This window comes from Apus apus, chromosome 8 (genome assembly GCF_020740795.1).
Source record: "Apus apus isolate bApuApu2 chromosome 8, bApuApu2.pri.cur, whole genome shotgun sequence".
NCBI lineage: Eukaryota > Metazoa > Chordata > Aves > Apodiformes > Apodidae > Apus > Apus apus.
In genome coordinates, this window is record NC_067289.1 from 8,632,230 (window position 1) to 8,657,066 (window position 24,837).

Below are 24,837 nucleotides of genomic sequence, written 5' to 3' on the forward strand. Positions count from 1 at the left end.
CAAGGTCTGGCGTGTGTCTTTTCGTGCGTACTGGGCTGTTTTGGCCGGTACCTGTCGCTGACCCCCCGGCGGAGTGGCGGGGTGGGAGGAGGTTGTGTCCGGGAAGGGCTAATCGGGAGCGGAGGGTTGAGCCCGGGTGCCGCGGGACCGGTGCCTCGGAGGCTGATCGAGAAGTTACGCGGGTTGGCTCCAAGAGCCCTAACGCGGAGTGTGCCGGGGAGGGGGCGGACGCGGCGCTGGCCGCTCTGAGGAGGGAAACCGGCGGGACTCGGGGGCTGCCGCGAGCGGCGGGCACAATAAAGCCGCGCTTGTCCCCGCCCCTCCCGCCTCCTGTGGTTTATTTGAAGCGGGGCGGGCGCTCGGCGCCCCGGAGCCGTGTCCCAGGATCCCGGGGCTGCAGCGCGGCTCCAGACGCGCCTCTGCCCGCTCGGGCCCGGCTGCCGGGGCGGGGCGAGCGGGGGGAAGGGGCTCGGGCCGCCTCCCCGTCCCCGCCCGCTGGGGCTGCGCCCGGGCCCCGCCGCGGGCAGCGCGGGTGGCGGGACGGGTCGCGTCCCTGCGCCGGGAGCCGGGGCTGGAGCCGGGGCTGGTCCTGCCTTCCCGCGCTGGTCCTGCCTTCCCGCGCTGCTCTCCCGCCGGCAGCATGAAGGTCGAGTTTGCCCCCATCAACGTCCCCCTCCAGAGGAGGATCCAGACAGTCGCCGTGCTGCAGTGGATCTTCTCCTTCCTCCTGCTGGGTAACAGCCTTCCTCTTTCCTGCCCTTGCCCCAGGGGAAAAAGAGAAAGAATCGGCTTTGTCCTTCACTGGCGTCACCTGTGGGCACCGGCGGGGTCAGCCCGTGGTTCCTGCGGGAGCTTCCCCAGCTCCCCGGGCGGCCAAGAGCATCGCGTTTCTGGACCTCGGTCTCCTCTTCCCTGAAAGCTCTGGACGGCTTTTTCTCTTTTTGGGGGCTCCGTTTCTTTCTTTTGAAAGGATGATCTTGAAAAGCTGGTGACTGTGTCTTCTGGTTGTGATGCCCACTAGGTCTCTGACAGCTAACAGCTTCTTACTGACCGTGAGCAGAAAGGCTCGTGACTGATGCTGTTCTCATTACCGATCTAATTACTGCAGTTCAATACAATTCTCATTTAACTAGGCGACAAAAACTAGTAAGGATCAACAGTGAACTGGCTTAAATGTAACCATTTTCATAAACTTATGAAAAGTGTTCTCACTTGCTTTAAGAAGGTGTTCCCAACAGTTTTACTTGCTGAACTTTTTCTACTGGTTATTCATCTATAGTGAATTTTCGTCATAGCTTAAAAGACTCCTATCATTAAACATCAATTCACACTAGCAAATCTCATGGTAGTTAACTTGATAACATGAGTCACTTGATAAGGTGAATTGAGCCTTAAATCCCTGGGACTAGATCCATGGATTGTGTAAATTGGCAAGTGGTTATTGAGTAGTCTTTGTGGAATTAAACTGTTCTGAGGCATGAAGCAGCTGACTACCTGTTACTGTAAACCTTGGAATGCTTTGCTTAGGTTGCCTGTGCTTTAGGCCTTACCAGGAGGAAAGGAATGTGCCTATATCTTCCTTGTATATCTTGCAAATATCCTGTCATTCAGATGGTGGCCTGATGTCTTTCAGACAATTGTTTTTAGGCTGTTAGCCCACAGATAAAAGATGTGGGTATTTGTGGGACGCATGGAGGGTAGGAAGCACCTTCACAGATTTATCTTTAGCATTTATCTTTAGATTTATCTTTAGGCTGTTTTATGTTACTTCTAAATTATATGTGGCTGGGCCAAGATCGTTTTTGTGGCTATAGGGTAAATAACTCGTGTTTTAAATTTTCTGTTATCGAATTAGATCTTGGCATATCGTTATTCCAGTCTAATGATAATGCAGTGCAAGTTCAGTGGCAGTGGAAGGAAACAATTTTTTATCCTAGCCTTGTTGGTAACAATGTTGCTGCAGAAAAATCACATCCTTCTGTATTCACTGGAAGTGACTGCACTGCAGAAAATCTGCTCTTGCTTCAGTTGAGTGGGAGAAGCAGGCAGCTGTCTTCTGCAGCTGGTGCTGCCAAAGGAATAAATGTCAAGGGAAATCAACAAGGAGGTGGTTTTATGGCTGGTTACATTGAATGTAGCGAGTTCACATGATCATGAAAAAATACACTGGCAAGGGTGCTCAATTTTGGTAGATAAATTAATTCTAATAATCATAAGAATCTGCTTGTACTTTAATGGGGATGTTTATCTTAGAGCTATCCAAGGTGACCTTGTAACTTTTTACACGTACCCTTTCAGTCATAAGACAGTTGTGGTGATCTGGCCAAAAAGTTTCACTTAGCTCCAGAAAAATTCAGATGGCTGAATCCTAGATTACTTAAAGAAGTGAAAATTGGCTTGGTTTCTGGCATTATGGATTGACATTATGGCTGGATTTTTCAGCCTTTTTTTCTTTGTTTGTTTTCTGAGCAGAAAAAGTATGGAAGCATTGTAAGCTGTAGAATTCCAAAGTGATACTTCCAAGTCATATGGGGGATGCTCCAGTACAAGTGAAACACAGTGAATTCATCACAGGATAGGTTGGAAGGGTAGGTGTTGTTTTAGGTGTTGGCAAAGGGCTGGATCTAGTTTATACCAAGCAAGATTTCTGTAGAGTCAGTCTCTCTGATGTAGAAAGATCTGCGTGAACAGATAGCACCCTGTGATAACTAATGGTTCGTATTACGGATACTGGGATATTGTTTAGAGTGGTGGGTAAGTAGGGTACTGGCTTAGTTGCTGAACTTGTTCATCAAGATGTGTGGTGAGGTGCCATAGCTTAATAAAATGGATCAATAAGATTAAAAGGCAAAGTAAGATAACACTAAAGATTGGTGCACTGAAAGACAAAAGCTGAATTGGGTAATGATAAACCCTTTAAATTGGGAAAGTTGCATGTGGAAATGTGATTTGGCACATGGAAAAAGTCATAAGGGGAATGTGAGCCTTACAACTTAGAATCTGTAACATGACTTGGATAGAAGACTCTGAAAATTGAGCATTGGTTTTATCTTCCTAGCTGAGACCCTTATGAGTAGCTAAATTTAATGTAAAAAGCACATTGTGTTGGTCTTTGCCCCTTGCTCTCCGGGCTTTCTTTGTTGTAATACTGCGTGGTTTTCTGAAACTTTGGAATTGATGAGTGAAAATGCCCCCTTGCTTGTGTGACTAAAGACTAGTCACAAGTTGGCTTGAAATATATATGCAATAGTTGTTGGAGACTGAGTCTCATCACCACTTGTAGAAAGAGTCAATCAGTCGACGAACACTGGACAGATAGCTGCAGGAGCACAAAGAACCTTCTGCTTCTTTGCACAGTGTGCTGGCTTGGGCTGGGACTGCTCCACAGATACATTGCTTCTGCTGTGGAGCGTAGGCAGAATAAACATGCCTCTGCCTCAAACAAGCTGTACAGATGTGCACAGAATTTCATTATATACAAAAAGAACCTATTTAAAATTCCGGGGCTAAGTTCCTGTGCTGCCTTCCTCTGTACTGCAGGCTGCCAAAGTTCGCCCTCAAACAGAAAAGACAAGTTTGTTCTTCTGTTATCCAGGGGCATGACACCAGAAGCAAAAATAAGTTCTGAAATAATGTGGTCTGTATCTAAGACCTTCTGAATTACATGAGGGAAATGCCCATCTAGCAGTTTCCCACCGTGTGCCAGCTGAAACTGCCATAGAGTTCCCTATCTAAAGTGCTCTAAGTGCAGCAGGCTAAAATAGGTTAGATAAAGTTCCATGAAAAATAATTGTTTTAAATGGGCCTCTTATTTTAAAAGAAGAAGTGGAGTGTAAAGAACTAACAGTATGAAAACTGAAAAACAGGAAATGTTAAAATGATGCTGTTTCTTGCCGTATTAAGCAAAAATCCAAAACAGCTTCAGGCTGAAGCAGAATTTCAGGTCATCAGTGTTTTATTGCTGAAGCAGCAAATATAGGAAGTTTTGGAGTTTCAGAGTACCTACTTCGGGAAAAAAAGCTGAAAGAGACAATTTTTATAGATGTAGTTTTCTACCTGTAATTACTGTTCTTAGAGGTTCGTTGTGTTGGCCAGGGGCTGTCAGTCCCGGGGCAGCTCTGGCCCAGTTCCAAGCTGGTGCAGCACCCACTATGTGCTGCCTGTGAAGCTGTGTGCTGATACCTGCTTGTGATCTCTCTGTGCCATTATCCAGCCCAACCCAGGCAGAAAGTCACCTGGAGAATTGAAATCTCCAAGCCTGTAAGTGCTCCTGGACCATCTGGGGGCAAGAGCAAAGAGGTTACATCACTCCCATTTTTGTACTGTAGGTTTCATGGTACATACACACAAAAGAAATTCTCGCTGTTGATGGAAACATTAGATGTCCCAGGTGTTTAGCATGAGAGCTTTGTTTTTAAACTTGGAATTGCTTTTCTTAAGAACGTGACTGAGTTAATTTTGCTGCAGTTAATAGTATGTCTTGTTAGGAACCAGTGTGGGTTTTCTGTTTCTTGCACAGTAAATGAGCAGCAATTTGCCCTTGGTAAGTAAGTGTGCTGCAGGGCTGAGCTCTGTGCCTCAGTTCTGCACACCTGTGAGTGAGGCTCTGTTTGTGTCAGGAAGTGATCAGTTCCTTGGCAAGAGGTAGATCAAAGGGTTCCTCTAAAGGCCAAACAATTCAAACAAAGAAAACCAAATTATGCTTGATTTAAGTCCTGCTTTGCAAGTGCTTTAGCCTTTTTCTTTTCTAATGTACACAAATCAAATTAAGGTATTTTGGAGAAAGTAAAGCCGGAAGATGAGCTGCTTCTCTGCCAGCTTCTGTGCATTTGATGTGAAAAGGTACAGCAGAATTTGAGCTTGTACAAAATCACATGCAGAACTAGGTAACTTGGGTGGTGTGGTGGTTTCTTGGGACAGACAATAAGAGATGGAAATGAGAGAGAGTTTAATGCTATGATGAAGATACGAGGATTTTGTTTTGAGACCAGACGGTGATAGGGGAGAATGTTGCATTTTTGGTGGCTCACTTTCTAGACCCAGCAGTAGCAAGCTGGTCTTCTTATGGCTGGTGTTGTGCTTGCACCCCTGTGTTTATTTGCAAAATACTTAATAATACAAAATCGGTACCTGAGAAAAGGTATAATTTAATGTGCATGAAGCCACAAAATAATATTGTAAAGGCATTAGTATATATTAGAATGCATCCTGTTGTCTAGTGATTAAACTTCTGTGTATGTAGGATGAAGCACTTTGCTAATTGAACTTGTCTGGAGGCAGTTTTGAGTTGTGATTCTGGCTTCCCCAAACAAATAGAAATGATGAAACATTTGCCACAGAGTAAGATATTGCTGCTGGAATAATAAGTAACATAAGTGTTGAGAAAGCAGGAATCAGTATATTGTGCTGAATCAAAAAATTAACTTTTCCCCAAACATGTTTTTTAATTCATCAGCTGTAGCTGGCTAACTAAAATGGTCTTGTTCTTCCTCAGTCCTCTTCATAAAACTCTTTGGTACCCAAGAAAATTCATCTCAGGTCTCTGAGCCTTTCTTAGCAAGCTGGCTGTTATTGCTACTTGTTTTTGTCAGTCTGTATTCATCTGTGCCCGAGCTCATTGTTGGCCTGTGGGCAGGGACTGATGTGTGATCACAGAGAATAACAGGGTACTTACTGCTGCTTGACTGACTAGTTGTAGGAATGCTACCTCTGTTACCTACATCTTAGGGAGGGAACAGCACCGCGTCTGTGTATATTTGTCTGTATCTCTCGCGAATGAGAAGAGAAAAATGGCCCTGCTGCATCAGGCTGGAGGCCTTGGCTTGGCACCCTGTGTGTGAACGTAGCTGATAGACGATGCCTGAGGAGAAATAAAGGAAACAGGAAATAAAAGAAGCAGGAAATATGTAGGCTCAATTTGGCATGCTGTCTCGGGATTTGGTAATCAGTAACTCGGGGATTTACAGAATCCAGACCACTCTATCTAGTGGTCTAGTCAATAGTGCCTCATGCTCCATATCTCTAGTTTATCAGTGTTTGCTAATGGAAGGTCTGCTTACTTGTGAACTGGAACAAAATTCCAGAGTAAACAAGCCTTTAAACCTGCCTCAAATGTTGGCATCTGAGGGTTTGTGTTTGTTATTGTAGTAGTGTTGTATACGGCTCCCTTGGTAGGAATGCTCCAATGTCCTTGTGACTGAGACTCCCAGTTGTGACCAGTAAACCAGGAAAGGACCTCCATCTCAGGAGACTGATACATATTCAACAAATGCTGACCTCCTTAGCACCTCAGTCCTGGAGATGGCTACCAAATTCCTGTGAATTTCAGCAGTTTTCTAGTGCAGTTAATTTAAATAAATGCCCAGTTTGTTCTTTGCTGGGAAGTCCATATCTGCAAGGGGTACAAAGCAGCAGCAAGTTTTTGTGCTTCTGCTGTGGAAATCTGTGTATTGACAGAACCGCACAAACTAGTAGACTCTAAACAGGATAGTACTGATGTCATGACTCTGTTTTTTAAAAAGAGACTTTCTGTGTCAAAGGTGTGGGGCAGTACTCTGCAGAGGCATGAGGCTGTCTTGGCAGGTTGCCTCCTCTGGGGTTGTCTCAGATCTTCCTTTGGTGGGACTCTTGGAGTCCTTTATTATATGTTATTTCCTGTAAATTTCTATCCCTTTCTTTACTATTTATAAATAAATTAGAAAGTATCTACAATATTTCCAGAAATCAAGGCTGATTTTTTTAATATTCTTTTTTTCATTTCCCCAATTTAAAGAATTCACTAAGCAGGGAAATTTTATTTTTTTTAATGCCAAAATCAACTTATCAGTGGTACCTTAGGGGACAATTGAGAGGAGCAATTGTTCATTAGGGATGAAAACATCACTATGCAATTCTCAGTGTGTGTTCCCTCCAATGTTCTGTTCCTCAGGCACCCAGCTCGGAGGCATTGCTGCTCTGAAGACTAAAGGTGATGAAAGGACTGTTTTGTTGTAGATACATCGATGTGGTTGTAGAAGAATATGCCATCTTTCTTCCACCCCCCACCATGGCTCTAGATGTAAGAAATGAGCTCTTCATCTTGCTTTGTGTATTGGTCTGCACGTGTACTCATAAAACACAGAGAAGTACAGTATTAAAATTGCATCTCTACCTGTGTATTCACTTGCACACCAGTGGGATAAAGATGTCCTGATTATCATGTTCTTTGCAGGATGAGGTTCAAAGCACTGAATTCTGAAGATATCCAGCTCATTTGAGACATAGGAGCACAATGTGTTTAGAGAAAGCTTTGCTAAGGGCATGTGGGAAACGGCAGGAACTCTGAGCAATCCTGGATCTGGCAGCCCTCACAACAGATATTACTCAAAAATTTTTGACTCCTTAGTAACTGCAAATGCATTTGGAGCTTCCAATTGCCAGGATCACCTGTATTTCCTCACCCAATGTGCTGGTTTCCTACTTCCTATCTCTGTGGTATTTAACTATTTTATGAATTTAGTGCTCAGAGCTGCAAACTTAGGGCCTGTTTGATGAGTGAAGCATCTGGTGTTTAAACATCATTGGGCAGAATGGCTGTCAGTGCTGCTGGCTAACATTATATGTAGTATTTTTCATCCATTTCTTGCAACAGATGAGTATCTGTATGTTGCAAATGGGGAAATGGAGGAGAAGGGATTGGCCAGTGTTGGCTGGCAAACCAGATGTTCACAGTCCCATGGCAATCATTTTATTTCCTTTTCCTCTCATTGTTCCGATATATCATAGAGATATTTTAAAAGCTTTCATTCAAGTTCAAGCAAAAAAATATGCTTACAATGTATACTGGAATGACATCCAAGGAGGCAGTGATACAGTGAACTGATAAATTCCAAGTTACTCACCTTTTCCCTGGAATTTGTTTATGAATTTCAGTGAAGTGGTTGCCATTTTTTAAATTGTCTTCTCTCAAGGAGAAAACAATGGTTTTGTGTTGATAGGCTCACTGCTTTTTGAGTCATCAGTGTTTAACTCATCTTGCAGGCTGTTAATGCAGTGGAATAATAAGAAGGTATGGTAAAAGGGTATTTGCTTCATATGTCTCATTGGGAATAAAATAGTAAATTGGCTTTGCCCTACAAGGTGCTGAGCTCCCCTTAGGAAGTGCTGACAGCATCTTATCTCCCTGTCCCTTCCATGTGCGCAGCAACACGTGCTGGCTAAAGCAAAGCAGTCAGCTTGTTGATCTTGTGTATGTTGATATAATATTAAATACTGCTATCTGACACTTCTCACTCCTGATTTAATTAGCTCTCACAGCAAGGATGCTTTGATCCAAAGCACCTTTCAGCTCTTTGGCCAGGAAACTGATAGTAAAAAGTCATGGGGTTCTGCACTAAGCCAAGTGTCTTTCTGAAAGGAAGGGTAAGAAATACAAATATGCACCAAGTTTTGCACTACAACTTGAAATTATTTGATTTGTGGCAATTAAAAAAACCTCCTCCTCATTCAAACTTAGACTATGAACCTTGGCATTCTGTTGAGATTAGCATTCCTAGAAATTTCTTTGGTTTCAGTATGTCTTTGGATAACAGATAATGATTTTTCCTTAAATATTTCTGTGCACTATTTTGAAGTGTTGCTGGTGTGGGATTCCCAGCAAGTTCTTCCTGTGGAGCAGTGGAATTGAGTGTCATCTTTCACCTGCCTTAATGCTGGTCCCTAGAGTTTGTTGCAGTTCTGAGGAGTTTTTCACATTGAGAGTGAAGGCCTGTGGGCCTCACTCTAGCTGTGTAGAGCTCTTCCTGAGGTGCTTTTCTGTGCAAGACCAGTTTCTGTATCAATGGTACTGAAGAATGGAGTATCCTTCAAAAGAGTAGATTTGATCCTGCTTCTGGTTTTGTTTATGGTGGTTCCTTCCTCCCATCCTCAGAGCAAGCACAATTACCTGTTTTTCTGCCCATTCCCTGCCAGCAGTGGGAATGCTTATCCCTTTCTTTCCTACTCAGTCTCAGCAGCAGCTTTGCTTGCTCTGTCTGCTTCTGGCTTCTGCAGTAGTTTTCAATTATCACATGACAATAAATCCATTTCTACTCTGAAGGCACAGTCAAACCAGGCACAAGGGCAAGCTGGCAGAAGTTCAGAAAAAGTAAGTATTCAGGTTAGAGGAAACACAAGAATGCCCGTAGGCTGTTAAGCTCTGAACTTCAGCAGCTTGAAACCTGCTTGGTATAGGAAATCTGCTGTGAGTTTTCAACACCCGAGTGATCTCTCTCTTGAAAGAAGCTGATTTTAATTAGGATGAGTGATTTTTACTGTTGGTCCATCTGCTTACTTCAAAGTTTTCAGCTCTGGTAATATTTACATTGTGTTAGCTAAATTATTGCCTGATGTACTTCTGTTATTTTATATTATTATTATTATTATTATTATTATTATTATTATTATTATTATTATTATTATTATTATTATTATTTTGTATTCTGCTCACTTATGTGTTTAGCTCAATATGTTTCACTGGTGTAACTCCTTTTAGGATATAACAGGGTATTGCCCTCATGAAAGCCAGACAGTTGTGGGACATACAAAATACTACTTCTGCTTTATGAAATATCACAGATCAACTGTTTCATACAACTCTGCCTGTTAAGACTTCCAGTGAGGAGTTCCTTGCCATTGTATAAACACATCATGTACAGCCCGGGCTCCCTTGCAAACCTGGCACTCGCATCTGCTGATTTAATCTGATCCATGAACCCGATGTGCTTTGTTCAGAAGACATCAGAGCAGGCAGGCTGCTGCAGGGTGTGTTGCAGGGTGGAGAGCAGCAGGTTCTGCTGTACTGTGCTTCAGCTGGCTCCATCCATAGCTGCAAGAGTGGAAAATTCTGCAAGCCCTTCGAAGGTTGTGTTTCCATACGGAGCTTCCCTGAATAATTATTTCAGGCATGAGCCCCAAAGTAACACATTTTGTTTAGTCAAACATTTTCTGGCTTTTTGAATTGTGTATAATCCACTTTCTATGTATCATTATTGTGGTAGGATGTTAAAATTCTTATTAACCTGGGTCTGAAAGTATCAGGTCTTAAAACTGGAGTTGTGTTCCCATGGCAATAGTGAACTCCTGCATACTGTGACATGTTTAGAGGCTGAAACGGAAGCTCTTAATGTTTTGGTCTGTCTTGTCTAGTGCATCTCCTTGGCCAACCAAAAAGCATACTTCATGGGGAGTTAGAGCTACCATCCCTGGTTTTTAGGTAGAGATTTAGGAAACAGGAAGGAAAAATTACTGCCTGACGCTGCTCCCATTAGAAAAGAGACTTCGCTGTGGCCCCCTTTCCCTCTTTCCTTTGCTAGCTCCTCTCCTCTCTTCTCACTCACAGGAGCATTACATCTTTATGTCTCCTCTTTTTCTGCCTTGGTAAAACAGATGCTGTCTACCAAACATTACTGTCCACCCTCACCATGGGGAGAAGAGAAGTGTGTTGATTCTCAGCTTATGCTTTTGTTTTATTAAAGTAAACCAGCATCATCTTAGGCTTATTCATCCAACTGTGCAGTAAAGTAAGAAATATAGACTGAGGTGATACACCAGTGCAGGTGTTTCACCCTTGGTATAACAATATTCACACAATGGGGAACAAGCAAACTTTAATTTGAATACATTTTAAGTAGCATCCCTAACAAAAATACCAGGGCTGGGAATTCAGGATCTTCAGAGGGAACAGATGTGATTAATGCTTGCTGTGGTTTTCTTTTTTGTCTCTTGTAGCAGAGTTTTGCTGTGGATTCTTTGTGATCCTGATCCTGGGCAACTTCTGGTTCCTTGCTGTACTGTACCTGCTGTGGCTGTACCTTGACTGGGAAACGCCCTGCACAGGGGGCAGACGCTCCCAGTGGGTCAGAAGCTGGACGGTTTGGAAGCACTTTAGGGAATACTTTCCCATTCACGTGAGTAAAAGGTTTCTCACAGTACTGTCAACAGTGGAACACAGACAGCTTGAATAGCCATATAGCCTGGACAAACATGTAAGACTCATCTTTGGTAAAATTCTAATACTCAGTCCAGGGTGAGCTTAACTTCTTTTTAAAACACAGGAAGTCAGATCTGGTGACAAAAAGGGGCAGGGGCTGATTTTCTGTTTGGAGTGTTGGGATGCAAGACAATGCTAGACAGTGGTATCTTGAGACATACCTATTTAAACTTTGTTAGGCTGTAAAATGGGGCAGTAGTTTAAAGTGCTCAGAAGGAAATAATTGTCATCAGTTCTATGTCATGCCAATGGGCAATCTCCATACTTGTTTATGAGAATTCTTCTGAGATAAGTATTCTAATGTCCTCCGCTGTCTCTATTTTTCAGCTTATAAAAACTTCAGAACTGAGTCCAAATCACAACTACTTACTTGGCTTTCACCCTCATGGCGTCCTGGTAGCTGGAGCCTTTGGAAACTTCTGCACTGGTCCAAATTTCAAAAATTTATTTCCTGGGCTTACTCCTTATCTTCATATCATGCCCATCTGGTTCGGCTGTCCCTTCTTCAGAGAATACGTAATGAGTGCAGGTAGGTAAAAGCTCTGTATTACAGCTTCTGCTTCAAATGTAGCATCTATTCCTAGGCCTATAAATAAGTAAGTTCAGTAATTACAGTTTGGAAGGATCAGCATTTGTGTTAAGTTAAACCTCTGTCTTAGAATGAACTGTTGTTGCAAAACAATTTGAAATGTTTTATTAATAGTTTTGTTAAATGATATCACTGAGCTTTTTTTCTTTCTGGAAAAAAAAAAAAAAATTGCTGTTTTTCCCTTGAACTATGAGACAGCATCACTAAGTAACAGTTACTTACCAGAGAGAGTGGCATAGTAATTTATAACATTATTTAGTCATCGTACAGACACTTATAAAGTAAATTAAGGATAATATCTTACCTGAAAGGTTTGAAGTCCTACTCATTACAAACATCTATCTAGTTGGACATTAATTACCTACTTCTGACTGAGGTCCCGTATTGCAAACTTGTGTCATTTTAATGGAGATGTAAACTCCAAAGACAGGAACTTTTTTACTCTGTTCTGAGCAGCATTTGTCATAAAGAGGTGATATTCATGACTGGTACTGCAGTAATAAAAGATAAAAATAACAAACAATAGAGTTTGGGAAACTTTATTTTATAATGTATAATGAAGTCAGGATTAGTATTCCCCCACAGTGGTTTAATACAGGAGTTATTTTACTTAAATTCAGTAAACTAGAGCATTTGAGTAAGTACAGTCTAGTGCATGAGACCAGGTTTGGGAGAGAGAGATCCAGCTTTTATTCCTGGTGGCAGCACAGATGCTGTGATTTCGGATAAGCTATTCAGCTGCTCCATTCATAGAAACATGCCTAGGATGTTGTTTAGATTGATAACAGAACTGCATATCCATGTATAATTCAACATGCCAGAGGATGCCCTTCCATGCAAATGTTATTTTTGAGGGGATTTTTTCAGCCTTGCAAAGTTAAGGAATTGACAGTGGTGGAAGATGATGGTTTTAAACATTGCTTAGCCTGGAAGTCAGCTTTACACCATAGGAGCAAATATTTTCCTCTAGATAAGAAATGAGTTAAAAGTACACTGAAGAATAGTCAGCACTGTAGCTTGTTTTTCACAGGCTTGTAGCTGATAAACAAGAAGGGACCTTTAATATAACAGTTTATCAGTCAGATCATTCAACACTTGCAAAATCTTCTGTGTGCTGAAAGCCACTTTCCTAGCACACAGTGTCATCTCAGTCTTTGCTGCTGATGTCGGAGCTGCCAGGCTCAGCTGCCATCACAGGGAGGAGCAGCTGCAGCACTGCCCTGCTGCTCTGCCAGGCCGGCTTCTCTGCTTCAGCACCGGGATATGTGTCCTGGGGAAAGACAGTGGCTCTTGTCTTCTCTGCCAGAGAAAGTGCATGCTGGTGGGTGAGTGAGCAGCATTTGAGTGTTTGTGAGGCTCAGGTCAGCTGCATTTTTCAGAGTAATGGTGACTGTGAAGACATATATGGTGAATAGAAGGAGCTTTTCCGTGAGGTCTGAACTTGTTCCAGGAGCAAGCTATTTCTCTTGGTGGCCAGCTCTCAAAACTAGATCATTATTATCTTGCCTGTCTCGTGAGATTTTTATAATCCGTGTTGTAATGTCCCTAATGAGGAAAAATTTAGGTAGCAGCAGATGAAGTATTTGCTTGGCATCCAAAAGAGCATGCTTTGATAATAAGCCTGTAAAGGAAAAGCAACAGCAACCAACAAATAAACCCACAACAACAACAACAAAAACAAACAAAAAGACCCAAAACAAAGCACAACCAAAACCAAACTGCATCCCCCCAATAAAAACAGCACCACAAACTAGACTTGATCTCTAGATTGTAATTGAGGCTGTATTAATTCAACACAAGGTAATTAATGTGGCTTTTGAGTAATTGGTACCACTATGAGCTTTTGCAGTAAAACTTAGGGCGCAAAGACACTCTGGAGGGGTCAGGTGTATATCCTGTAGAAAGGGGCTTTTCCAAAAGTGCCATGTTCAGAGCAAGGTCTAAGTCAATAGTAAGGGCTTGTACAACAATGTGCCTTTGATTAGAAGTATTAGGAGTACCAGGAAAGCTTCATATATTCTGCTATTTTTTTAGATTTTTTAGCCTAAATCTATTGATTCTGGTTACCAGCAAATGAGCTGATGCAGTCATTGGGAATGGTACCAGTGAACCTTTTCTGCTTCTTCTGACGTTGTCGTGCCACTGCCTTAGCTGGAGCTGCTGCTTTATAGCTTTGAAAAGAGCCTAGGGGATCAGCTTGGCACTGTAGATCTGTGTGTGAGTTCACAAGTCCTGTATTCATTCTGTTAAACCTTCTCTACCTGTGTTATACGCACCTGCTGTATGGCTTTAGCTGCTGCCTCTCAATGGTACCTGCTGCCATTTAACTCTTCTCAGGCACAGAATCTCTCTGAGTGGAAGTTGGCAGAACTGCACACTCTTCCCTGAAGATTCCAAAACCCCTGTGATAGGCAAATGGCATTTATCTCATCAGAGTGAAATCAAAGGACTTACCTAAGACCAAATCTATTGCAGAATGAGGGGGTTGAACCCAAATCTCTAAATTTTGTCCTGTGCTGTAATAGTTTTGAAACAATATTTCTTAAACTTTGATGTACTTGTACCTGAAGATCCAGCAGTCACTCTTAAAATGTTTTCTCCTGAAGGAATGGTTTCTGCATCCAAGGAGAGTGTCTCATACGTGCTGAATAATGAAGGAGGTGGCCATGCATCTGTCATTGTGATCGGAGGAGCAGAAGAATCTCTGAATGCACATCCTGGAAGTTTAACTTTGAACATCCTCAAGAGGAAGGGCTTTATTAAAATGGCCTTGAAACACGGGTAGGTTTCCCATCTGGGCTGCTGTAGTAAGCATGCTTTGAATACAGATTGATTCTTAAATATATATTCTTAACATTATATACAGTAAATTAATGTAATTAGAAATTGGAAGAGTTACTTGTCTAAGAACGTGCATATGTCTGGCATAGGAGCCAGTCTGTCCACCTAGATCCAATCTGGGAGTGTTGAAAACTCCCCTTGACTTTCATAACTTATAAGCAGTGGGTGTTATTAGCATACCTGGGTGTTTTGTTTCAGTTGGGTTTTGCACTAGCAAAAAGAAAGAATTATGAAACAATGTTAGTAAACCTTGGCTGTTATTGCTGAGTGGACCAGGCATTCTGGTTTATGTTCTGTAAATTGAAGTTACAGAATTTTCTTATCATTTTAAGCAAACAAAATAGTAGAAAGCCAGGAACTGTTTTACTAAATCACTGAAAATTGTGGTCTAGGAAGATGTGCTTTCACCTTTATTCCAAAGATTTACTTTTGAAGATTGTTATTTGCAAAAGTAAGTTTCTGGGAATTTTTTGGTGAAAATATCAAGAAAAATTAGCTATTTTTTTTCTATCAAACAGCCATCAGTGTAATTAAACAGAGATGATATTAATATATTTTGAGCAATGTTCACAGTATAAACTGTTGTGTTTGTGCTGAATTGGTCCTGGTGTCTTGTATACTAGAAATACTTGAACCAGTGTCTTGTTCCTTCTAAGCTTTCTGAACAGCTCCCAGGATTATATATTGACATGTGAAGTAAGGAGAAAAAACTACTAGTCCTGAGAAATCTGTAAACTATTTTTAAGCTATTAATTGGAAAAAAGGTGGTCTCTGAGAAGAAGAGCTCTCTGTTTTCACACAGGATGCTAAAGTCTGTTTTTTCTATAAACTATTCTGTGTCAGAATTCCAAGAACATTTCTTATACATATCACTAGGAGTCTCATAGAGGACCTGTTCTCTAATAGAAAGTAACCATTTAGTCTAATTTGTTGCCAGAAACAACACTTACGTATTTAAGTTTGGACTGTAGTGCCTACATTAGTCTTTACTCCAGTGGGATCCTAAACACTATCGATAGCTTTTATTTTTTAACCAGGAAGTTTAGAAGAATGTCTTGGTGTTTTGGGTTTTTTGAGTGTTTCTATAAATGTCTGATCCATGAGATCACACAGGATCTCTCAAACAGTGTTTATCTTTCAATTAAACTGATTGGGATTGAGAAACTAGATACACCTGTGCTTCTCATGGCCTTGATTTCAAAAACATCCCCTACACATCATCAAGACACTTACGAAACAGAGGAAAGGCCCTTTCTTTCCTTCTGATGTTCTTTGTTTCAAATTATAGTCCTCTTTAAGAGTAAGATTTATTGTCTAGAGGTGACAGGGTAATAATACTTGTCTCTGCCTGAGTGACTTCAAATCTACACCTCACACGTGGTCACCTTAACCAGGTTAGGAGTCATTCTGGGTCTGAGCATCTGCATGAAGCACAGGAATCGTGACTTCACTGCTGTGGCAGGGCTGGAGGGCAGTCTGACCAGAGCCATTACAGCTCGTGCAGCACTGTCAGCAAACCTGAGCTCTTGTCCAAGGCTCTACATCCAGTAGTTGTTTCTGCTTTTAACATATTTTTTTTCTAACAACTAACAAAATGTGAAGCAAGCTTCCAACTCACATGGAAATGAGAGGGCAAGGGGGGCTCGCAAGAGGTGAACAAAAAGAACCACCTGCCATCAGTGCCTGCGTACGTTTCTGGTGCTTTTGTTCTGCACCATCAAATGCCAGGAGAGGAAGGGGCAATGCAGGCACCTGGCCTCTCTGGTCCTGGCTCCTGTACTGCCAGCACAAAGAAGCTGTGGTTCCTCAGCTAGGAGCTTGTCAAATGTAGCCTGAATATGTCAGCGAAAGTCCTCTGCACTTCTGGAAAAGACACTTTGGTCCAAGGTAGTACAGACATCTGATAAAAAAGTGAAGAAATGCTGAAGACATGAAACACATGATGAATCAGTTAACTTACCTTTAGTTTCACAATCCTAAGTTACTTATTTCTCTATCTCAACCTCCTACAGAGCATCTTGCAAAAGCCTGTGCCAGATTAAAACAAATCCCCCAGTCTCAGGGTACTCTTGCACCACAAGATGTTCCTGTTTGTCTTAGTGTTGTAGTAAAAGGTGAAGTCTTTGCAACAGCCACAGTGTGTGCCAGGCTTTCCAATATTTCCTTTACAGGTGGTTGGTGATGTACAAGCTATTTGAGAAAGAAACTTTGGGCAGACACCACTCAGAGTAGCAAGTGTGAGTGATGACCCCCTCTGGGGAGTCTTCAGACTTGAAAAGCTGCAGAAGCAGTTGTGTTTTTCCAAACAGGTGGGTTTTGATTGTCCACAGTACTTTCCAGCCAGCCCTGTCCTCAGTGCATCTTCCTCAGGCATTCAGAACTCTGCAGGAATGAATCCCAGCAATATTATAGCAATGCTGCTATTTTACAGTAAGGTTTTTCTCAAAGGTAATGTGGGCTGGGTGGAGCTAAGATAGAGAAGCTAGGACCTGGGTAAAGCAAATAAACCACGTCTGTATCCTTCAGAGACTGCTTGGGATTACCCTGCTCTTTTTTCTTTAAACTGTATAGAATTCTATTTAATGAAACTAAGCATTAATCAAATATCATACTACAGTCAAGGTTTTAAATATAGTGGGGTTTTTTGCTTGTGAGAGACAACTGCAGTGATTCCATCTGCCTAAGTAGTCTGTGCAGGAGCTAGTTCGTGCCTTTCCTCCCAAGCCAATTCATGAACTAAATGAGAATTTATTAGGCTGTGCAGGAGCCAGAGCAAGTTAGTGTAATTTCTGTGGATAGCGTTTGAGCTCTGGTAATAATGGATTAAGGCCAATGTTTTTTAATAAGTCTGGAGGAAGCAGGATTTCACTGGGAATTGGACAAGAGAGGAATCTGGCATTGCAGTCGTGTCTGTAAGGAGGTCTGTATTTTATCATGGTTCTTGTGCTGAAATCAAGTGTGTGCATTAGTCTGGTCAAAGGGCAGAGGAAAGCCAAGATCTGGGTTTGACACCATCCAGCTGGGAGCATTGTAAGGTTAGCAATGAGGCTCCTTTGCTTGCCAAAGAAGAAAATGCAGTGGAACAAGGGTGGACTTGCCAGTATGATTATGATCTTATCCACCACTATAATTATGATATATACAATTACTCATTTTTATTATTATGAGCAGTCATTAAAAGTTGTGATGGGTAGCAATCAGCCAAATGTTACCCAAAAGCTACTTGCTAGTTACATGCCATTCACTTTTTTTTTTGTTTAAACCCGAAGCAGCTGCGTATCAGAAGAATTGAATGCCTGTTGCTGATGAGGTTTAGAGCTGCCAAATCTTTCTGTGCTGGTTATTGTGAAACCATTTCCACGCTGCTGATGTGAACCACAGTGCAAGTGCAGGCTGATGTGGCATTCTCAGTGTGTTCATTGTTTTACAGGGCTCATCTGGTCCCCGTGTTTTCCTTTGGGGAAAATGAACTATTCAAGCAAGTTGCAAACCCCAAAGGTTCATGGCTCAGAAACATACAGGAGAAGCTGCAAAAGATAATGGGCTTTGCTTTACCACTGTTTCATGCTAGAGGAGTTTTTCAATACAGTTTTGGCTTAATACCTTACAGGCAACCTATTCATACTGTTGGTAAGTTCCCTGTGCTTTTTTTAGTGCTTTCACAAATGTTTGAAATGCGTAAGTGTGCTACTAAGATCTGTGGAAATGTATAAATCTGTTCCAACAGAAACAATTGGTTACTGTGCATCTAAAGCAAATGTGAGATTTTGTGTGAATTTTCTTTTCTTTTCTTTTTTAATAGAGGGAATTCTTTTCTCCCTTTCCCCTTCCTGTCCTAGGCCAAATCTTCACAGAAGCTGAGGCTTCTATCCTCAGCAACCCTCACAGAAGCCCAGGGGCTTGTCCAGTGTGTACCAGAGGGCTGCCACGGCTCTGCAGCTGTGGCTGCAGGTTCAGGGTGCTGCAGTTTGTAAGGTACCCAGCACTTTCATTTCTTATCCCTGCAGAGAAGCAGGAGTTGGGTGTTTCAGCTGATGCACGAGCACCACAGCAGTGCTGCAGAGCAAGGCTGCTGGAAGGAGCTGGGGCAGTCCTGACCTGGTGCTCACTGGGACAGGGGGGAGATGGAGGAGGGAAGGGAGAGGGCACCTTACAGCAGCCTTTGGCTGTCACTGGAGTGTAGAACTGAATGTCTTGAGTTTTTTTAATGGCTTTAATAAGTGCTATTGACAGCCACACCTTTAAATAAGTTGTGGGCATTAAGAAAAGGGAATAGCTGGCTGTCTATATATTTTGGCTAAATAATTTTTAGGTTCTGAGCTGAGTGAACTAATGAAGACGGTTTTTACAGAAAAGTAAATTGAACTTTTCTGGTATTCCACAAGTGACATTTAAGAAGGGCCCCCCTTTAATGGGATGATTTGATTTTAGCATGAGTCAAATAGAAATGTTTAAGACCAAAATGTAGTTCTTTTTATGTTACATTTCGTGCAGCTCTGTATCTTACCAGTGCATATAATTAAATGTTTTAGAAAATAATTAATTTTAAAGCCCACATTGTGCACAGGCAGGCTAAAAATGTCACTTATTTTAAAGCAAATAAGTTTTCAAACCATTGGAATGAGAGCAATGTATTTTATGCAGTTTTTCCTTGGGCTGGTGACATCTAATCTGTTCTGAAGGTTAAAATGTCTTTCACTTGGAGACAAATCTTTATCACTGTAGTATTTACTGCAAGGGCAGAGGTGGTCCATGGCTAAAACACAGGAGTACTTCAAATCAGCAAGGTCAGAGTCTTGCAACAGAGTTTGTTGGATGACCTCAAGAAATCCCTTACCTTTAGAGTCTCTGTTTTCTCATGTTTGAAAACTATCACCACATCCCTGCATTCTTGGGGGGGGGTGCCCCTCACTATGGCTCAACAGGGGGTTGAAAGTGTCAGCTCAGCTCCTGGAAGCTGCAGAGTCACACTGAGCCCCACCCAAGCCAGTTAGCCTGTTGACAGCGTGGCCTGATATTGGCCAGTTTCCTCCTGGCTCAGAAGCCATGGATCTTAAAGCAAGGAGATACAATTCAGCAAAACCAAAGTCCACAAAATCTGCATATTTTGGGCTCGATGAGTGAGGTACTTTTGTTTTTCCTGAAAATTATTGCTGCTTTTCAGAAATTGGATCAACTCTAAAGTAACAAATTAAGCAGGTTGCTTAAGGTTGCACAGAAAATTAGAGATGAGTGTAGTTTCCAATCCCACAAAAAATCTCCACTCTTAAAGGAAGAGACTGCTTCAGAAGGGCTTGGAGCTTGTTTGCTGTTTCAAATTATGCTTCTGGAAATCCTGTACTGGATGTATATTGATTTCACCCCCCACACAAGGTATTTCTTAATCCAGGGCTGGGTTCCCACCCCCAGTCATGTCAAGTCTGAATTTCAGCACTGGGTAAGACCTGAGAGCTGTTGGCAGCGGAAGCTGCAGCAGAAAAATGCAGCTTCAGCCTCTTTCCCTTCCCTGTAGTCAACACCACGCAATTTGAAGTGGCAACATCTGTTGAAAGGGATTTTAAGGTGCCTTTGTAAAAGCTCCTGGGGGTTCTTTTCTACAGACTCCCTCTGTAACCTCGGTTGGGTCTAGGAAGTCCTCAGTGCCTCAGTGACAGTGCAAGAACAGCTGTCAAAATCTGTAGTGGTCAAACAACGCCATGAAGACTGGGAACATGGGAAGCTTCTCTTAGCATACTGCAGGCTTTTTAGCCATAGGTTTTTATGGAGGAGGAGGCTGCCCTCTGGACTTCTTGTGGAATTACCTCCCATGGTCCCTCTTGCTCTGACTCCAACAGAGCAGGTAGCAGACTTGCACGGTGCCTGGGGAACACTTCAGTAAGAATCATATTTGTGTGCAATGGGAAGTTCAGAGACACCCTGCAGGGTTTGGGGTTTTGTGTTCTACCACTCCCCTAGGCTGAGGTAGCCACCAACATTTCTGGCACTGGTGGTGACACCCATTTTGAATAAATCGGAATAAATCTGTATTACCTTCAGTCCTCTTCCTGTGGCTGTGTGGCTGAGGGCACTGCTGTCATCTTAGGCATGTCGCTCCCATTGGATACCTTTAGTATTCAGATCAGAAGACTGAGAAGGTACATTTTGAAAATGCTGTTTTTAACTTGTGGAGAACTACCCCAATGGCAAGATGGCATAGACACCATGGGATTGTATGGTGAAGTGTAAACTGCTCCGTCAAGTTAGAGCTTAACCCTCTCCTCATTTGCTCTTTTGCTTCCAAACTGTAATGATGGGGGGCTTAAATACATTTTATGTGAACTTGAGGGAAAGGGAGAAGCAGACCCAAGACTCAAGCTTATGAAAAGCAGGACCAGGCCCCAGGGCAAGGGAACTGTGCTTTGAGTCTGCTACCTTGCTGGGAGCTGTGGTGGAGCTCTTACAGGAAGGAGAGCAGTTCTACTCAAAAACATATCAACAAAGCTAATGCTGCTGTTGTGTTTGCTTTACAGTGGGAAGCCCCATCCCTGTAAAACAGAACTTGAACCCCACCACGGAAGAGATTGAAGAGCTGCATGCATTGTATCTACAGAAGCTAAGACAATTATTTGAAGACCACAAAAGAAATTATGGGATCCCTGAACATAAATCTCTCATCTTTGAGTAGAAAATTACCATTTGCAGCTCCAAACTGGATGGAAAAAACTGAGTGCTGAAAGACTTCTTTCTTCCAATCTGTATTTTTCAATCTTTTATTATCCTTGTGTGAGGAATAATTCTAAGAAGGGATGATTAGATGATTTATTGATTTTTCTTACTCTTGGAGGGGAAAAAGAAAATTCCTTGAAGTGTGAGCCTCAAAGCCAGTGCTGTTTTGAATTGTCCTTTTAGGTTCATCTGTACCAGAAATGCTAGTGAGAGACTCAACACAGATGTTCTTACCACCAGGGCACCTAACCATAGCTTCAGCAGAGGAAATTGCCCCAGCATGAGATCACAAGCAGGAAAAGTGAAAACCCGAGAAGTTTGTGATTAGAAGTCGAGAGACTTACTGGCACGTATCAAACATGACATCACATTTATCAAAATACCAGAATAGTAAAACCTACTGCTGCCCTTCAATAGAAATGAAGGCATATGTTTTCACCTACTATAAGCCATTTACATGTGAATTAAAGAATAAATAGGAGCTTTCTGCCCTGAATAGGATGTCAGCAAAAGTGGTTTGTCCAAGTGACAGAGCAGAGCAGACCCCACTTGGAGGAAGAACTGCACGGTGGGTTTTCTGTGTGCTTGTTTGCTGGGTGGTAGGAAGCACTGAATGATGTGACTTTTTTGGGACAAGCTGTGTTTTGCATTGTCAGTTTGGAAGATGAAGCAGCTTTGTTTGGTAGTTCCAGCTTCAGAGGAGATGGCAGGCACGGGGACAGAAGCGTAGAGAGGAAGCTAGTGGGGGAATCAGGTGAACTTTACATCTTGTGCAAATTAAAAGTTATCATATGCCAGGCACTTGAACAGAAGGAAGGGGAGCCCAGTTTGTTCAGTCTAGTTGTGAGACTTCACCAAGGGAAATGCACTCGATCTATGCCTTTTTCTTCTCTGCTGATAGATGTGGGGAAGGATGTGGGAAACTGCTGCAGTGTGACACAGCTGTACTCGCCAGGGCAGTGTCAGCTCAGCTCTGGGCAGGGTGCAGCAGGTTAAGAGGATGCTTTGCATTCAAACCAAGTGCCTAAATTTGAGAGAAGGTGTATCCTTTTTTTCAGTTAAAATACCTGAGTCTGTGAGATTATGGTGTGTGTGAAGAGAATGATAGTATCTTACTGCATTTTTTTAAAGGTAAAATCTTGTGTTTGCAAATGCTTTGTATCTGCACATGCACTTTGCAGATCAGGTTTTATTGAAAAGTGTTTGGTTTGCCCTAAGAAGTTTGGTGCCTAGATGTTACCTAAGTTAGGTGCTCTGACAGGAGCTGCACAGGCTTGTTGGGCAGCCTGAGGAAACTGCAGCTAGGCCCATTCAGCACTGGTGTGCCCTGGAACAGTGGTTCTGTTTCCACAAAGGCACTGAGCACATTGTGTGCTTGCTGCACTGCAGCCTCCTCAGAAGAAATGCAGTTGGGGTTTTGGTAAAAAGTTAAAGCTCTGGAAAGAAAAGATCTTGACAAGATGAAGGTCTTTCAAGAAAAGGGTGGAGATATCTTGACATCTGAGGACTGAACTCCTAATGAACTAAAGCCCCAAAGCTGAGTAAATATTTGCCTGACAGAGTGGATGTACATTGATCTGATGTGCTCCAAAAAACCTCCAGCAACAGGTTGGTTTCCTTAGGAGGGCTGTTCCTTCTAGCTCTTTCTGTCATTCAGAGGTGACCAGCACTGAGCATTGAATCCTGCTCTTGCTTTCTCCTGGATGGCAGGTGTCTTTCTGGGAGCCAGGGCTGGAATCTGTAATGCCTGAAGAAGTCAGCCCCTCCTCCCTGACAGATTGCTCTCAGTGTGCCCACAATTCACCTCTACTCCACTTGAGCTTTCTTAGCACCGCCTGTTTGCCTTCCCTTCCCACATTTTTGCTGCTTGATGATCACTGTGGTGTAGACATCTTACTTCCTCACTCTCTGTCCATCTTTCTCTCAGTTAAGATCTCTGAAGGACTATGTAAGCATACAAAACATAGAGTGATGGCTTATCATTCAGTAGAAAGAGGTTTTAGGAGCAGGGCTTGAGAAGAGGAAGCACTGTGACTGTGCACACGAACTTAAGATGAGGATTGTTTCAGGTCTTGGAAGGGCATGCATCTAGGGAGGACAAACACAGCAAGTTTGATAGCTGGGAAGAGGACTGCAGTAAGTTTTGAGCCCAGAGTAGTCATTTTTGCTTAGCCAGCTGTGTTAAACTTCCTTTGGATTTGTTATTTTGTCACCTGCCCTGATGAGCAGTGCTGATTGTTCATGAAAGAAGAATTTGGAGCCTGTTGTCAGACTGTTCTCTCCTAGATCATCTGCTTTAATGAGGTGTTTCCTGTCATTTTCAGCCTGCTGTCTATGTATTACCTTAATGATATAGGAGCTCAGGATGCAAATATAAAAACATTAGGCTGCAAATGGGAAGTAACAATAGATTCTTGCTGATGAAATTAGCCAAAACTTCTAGGGAATATACAGACATATGTACTGATTTTGGGGCAATACCTGGTTCAGAGGATAACCTGTCTCTGAGTTCCATGAGAAAATTATTTGTGGGCTCTTATTACCATCTGTAACTGGCACAGGCAGTACAGGTAGGGATTGTGCTACTCTTGACTACTGAACTGTGCATTGCTTTGTAGAACAGGAAGATGGAGGAAAAAAAATCCCAAAGCTGCTTCAGTATAGATTGTTGCTCAATAACTTTTGTGTATTGCTTAAGATGGTCCTTCCAAACTACCGTTTATTACCAAATTGTCTAGTGTGTCTAGGACTATTTTGAAGCAGATTATCAGTCTCTAAACCTGATAGGCACAATATAATCTAAAATATTTACCTCTGTGTTAGTGTAAAACAGCCTGCAATACTGAACCTAAAGGCCAGAGCCTTGGAAGCTGTAGACCAGTAGCCACAACCAGTTGTGGCTAGTGCAGGCACCAATCCTACTATTGCTGCAGCCACAAGGAGACTCCTCAGTGTTTGCTAGTTAGTATCAATGTAGTCTGCAATTGCAGTTTATGCTTGACAATGCCAAGAGCAAGCAACCAGTAGGAGTGGTGACACCCTCTCCTCCAGCTGTGGTTAGAAGAGTCAGGTAGGACTCAGATCTCTGGTGGGCTGTCCACACGTACTGGGACCTGCTTCCTGGTGTGTTTCTCCAGGTGCCTTTCAGTGACCTGGATGATCCCAGGGAAGCTAGTCCTCCATCAACAAGATAGGTGCTCTCTCTGTGCCATGCAAACCCTGCCACTCCAGTCTGCTCAGGCTGCCAGTGCCTGTGCCCTTGTGGGCCAACATCTCACTGCCAAATTCTGTTTACAGACAGTCTTTACCCACGGGTCCTCAATAATTTTTACTTTGTGAATTACAAAACATTGTACACTTTGTAACATTGTATGGTACTAGTGAAATTATGAGTGTCAGTTGTTTCAATGATAGCTGTGGCAAAGAAGTGTGAGATAATAAAGGTTTGAACCAACGTGTGCTTCTTTTGACTGGAATTCAAATATGCATCACTGCTGTTGGGTAATGGCTCCATCCCTCTGAGCTTTGGAGCCTGACTGAACTCAGGAGGTCCTACTAGACCAGCTATCAGGCTGTGGTCGTAAGCATGCTGACAAATCAGGGGGCCAGGAACAATGGATGGATTGCTTGCTGCAGTCTCCTGAGGGCTCTCCTGAAGCCAGGTTCCTGCTGGCAGTCCCAAAGGGTCCAAGGA

General features: G+C 42.6%; 1 protein-coding gene across 2 annotated transcripts; it reads left to right on the forward strand.

Moving 5' to 3' along the window:
- The first annotated feature begins 484 nt into the window (after window positions 1-484).
- On the forward strand, window positions 485-24,597 carry MOGAT1 (monoacylglycerol O-acyltransferase 1). 2 transcript variants are annotated; one of them, XM_051626380.1, is made up of 7 exons: window positions 485-734; window positions 10,747-10,925; window positions 11,336-11,537; window positions 14,204-14,378; window positions 17,869-18,068; window positions 18,278-18,413; window positions 20,948-21,093. In XM_051626380.1, the coding sequence occupies exons 1-7, from the start codon at window positions 641-643 to the stop codon at window positions 21,000-21,002; spliced, it is 1,041 nt and encodes a 346-aa protein (XP_051482340.1). In that variant the 5' UTR covers window positions 485-640; the 3' UTR covers window positions 21,003-21,093. The 2 variants fall into 2 exon arrangements, with proteins under 2 accessions (XP_051482340.1, XP_051482341.1); XM_051626381.1 differs by lacking the exon at window positions 18,278-18,413 and having other exon boundaries at window positions 20,948-24,597.
- The last annotated feature ends 240 nt before the right edge of the window (window positions 24,598-24,837 follow it).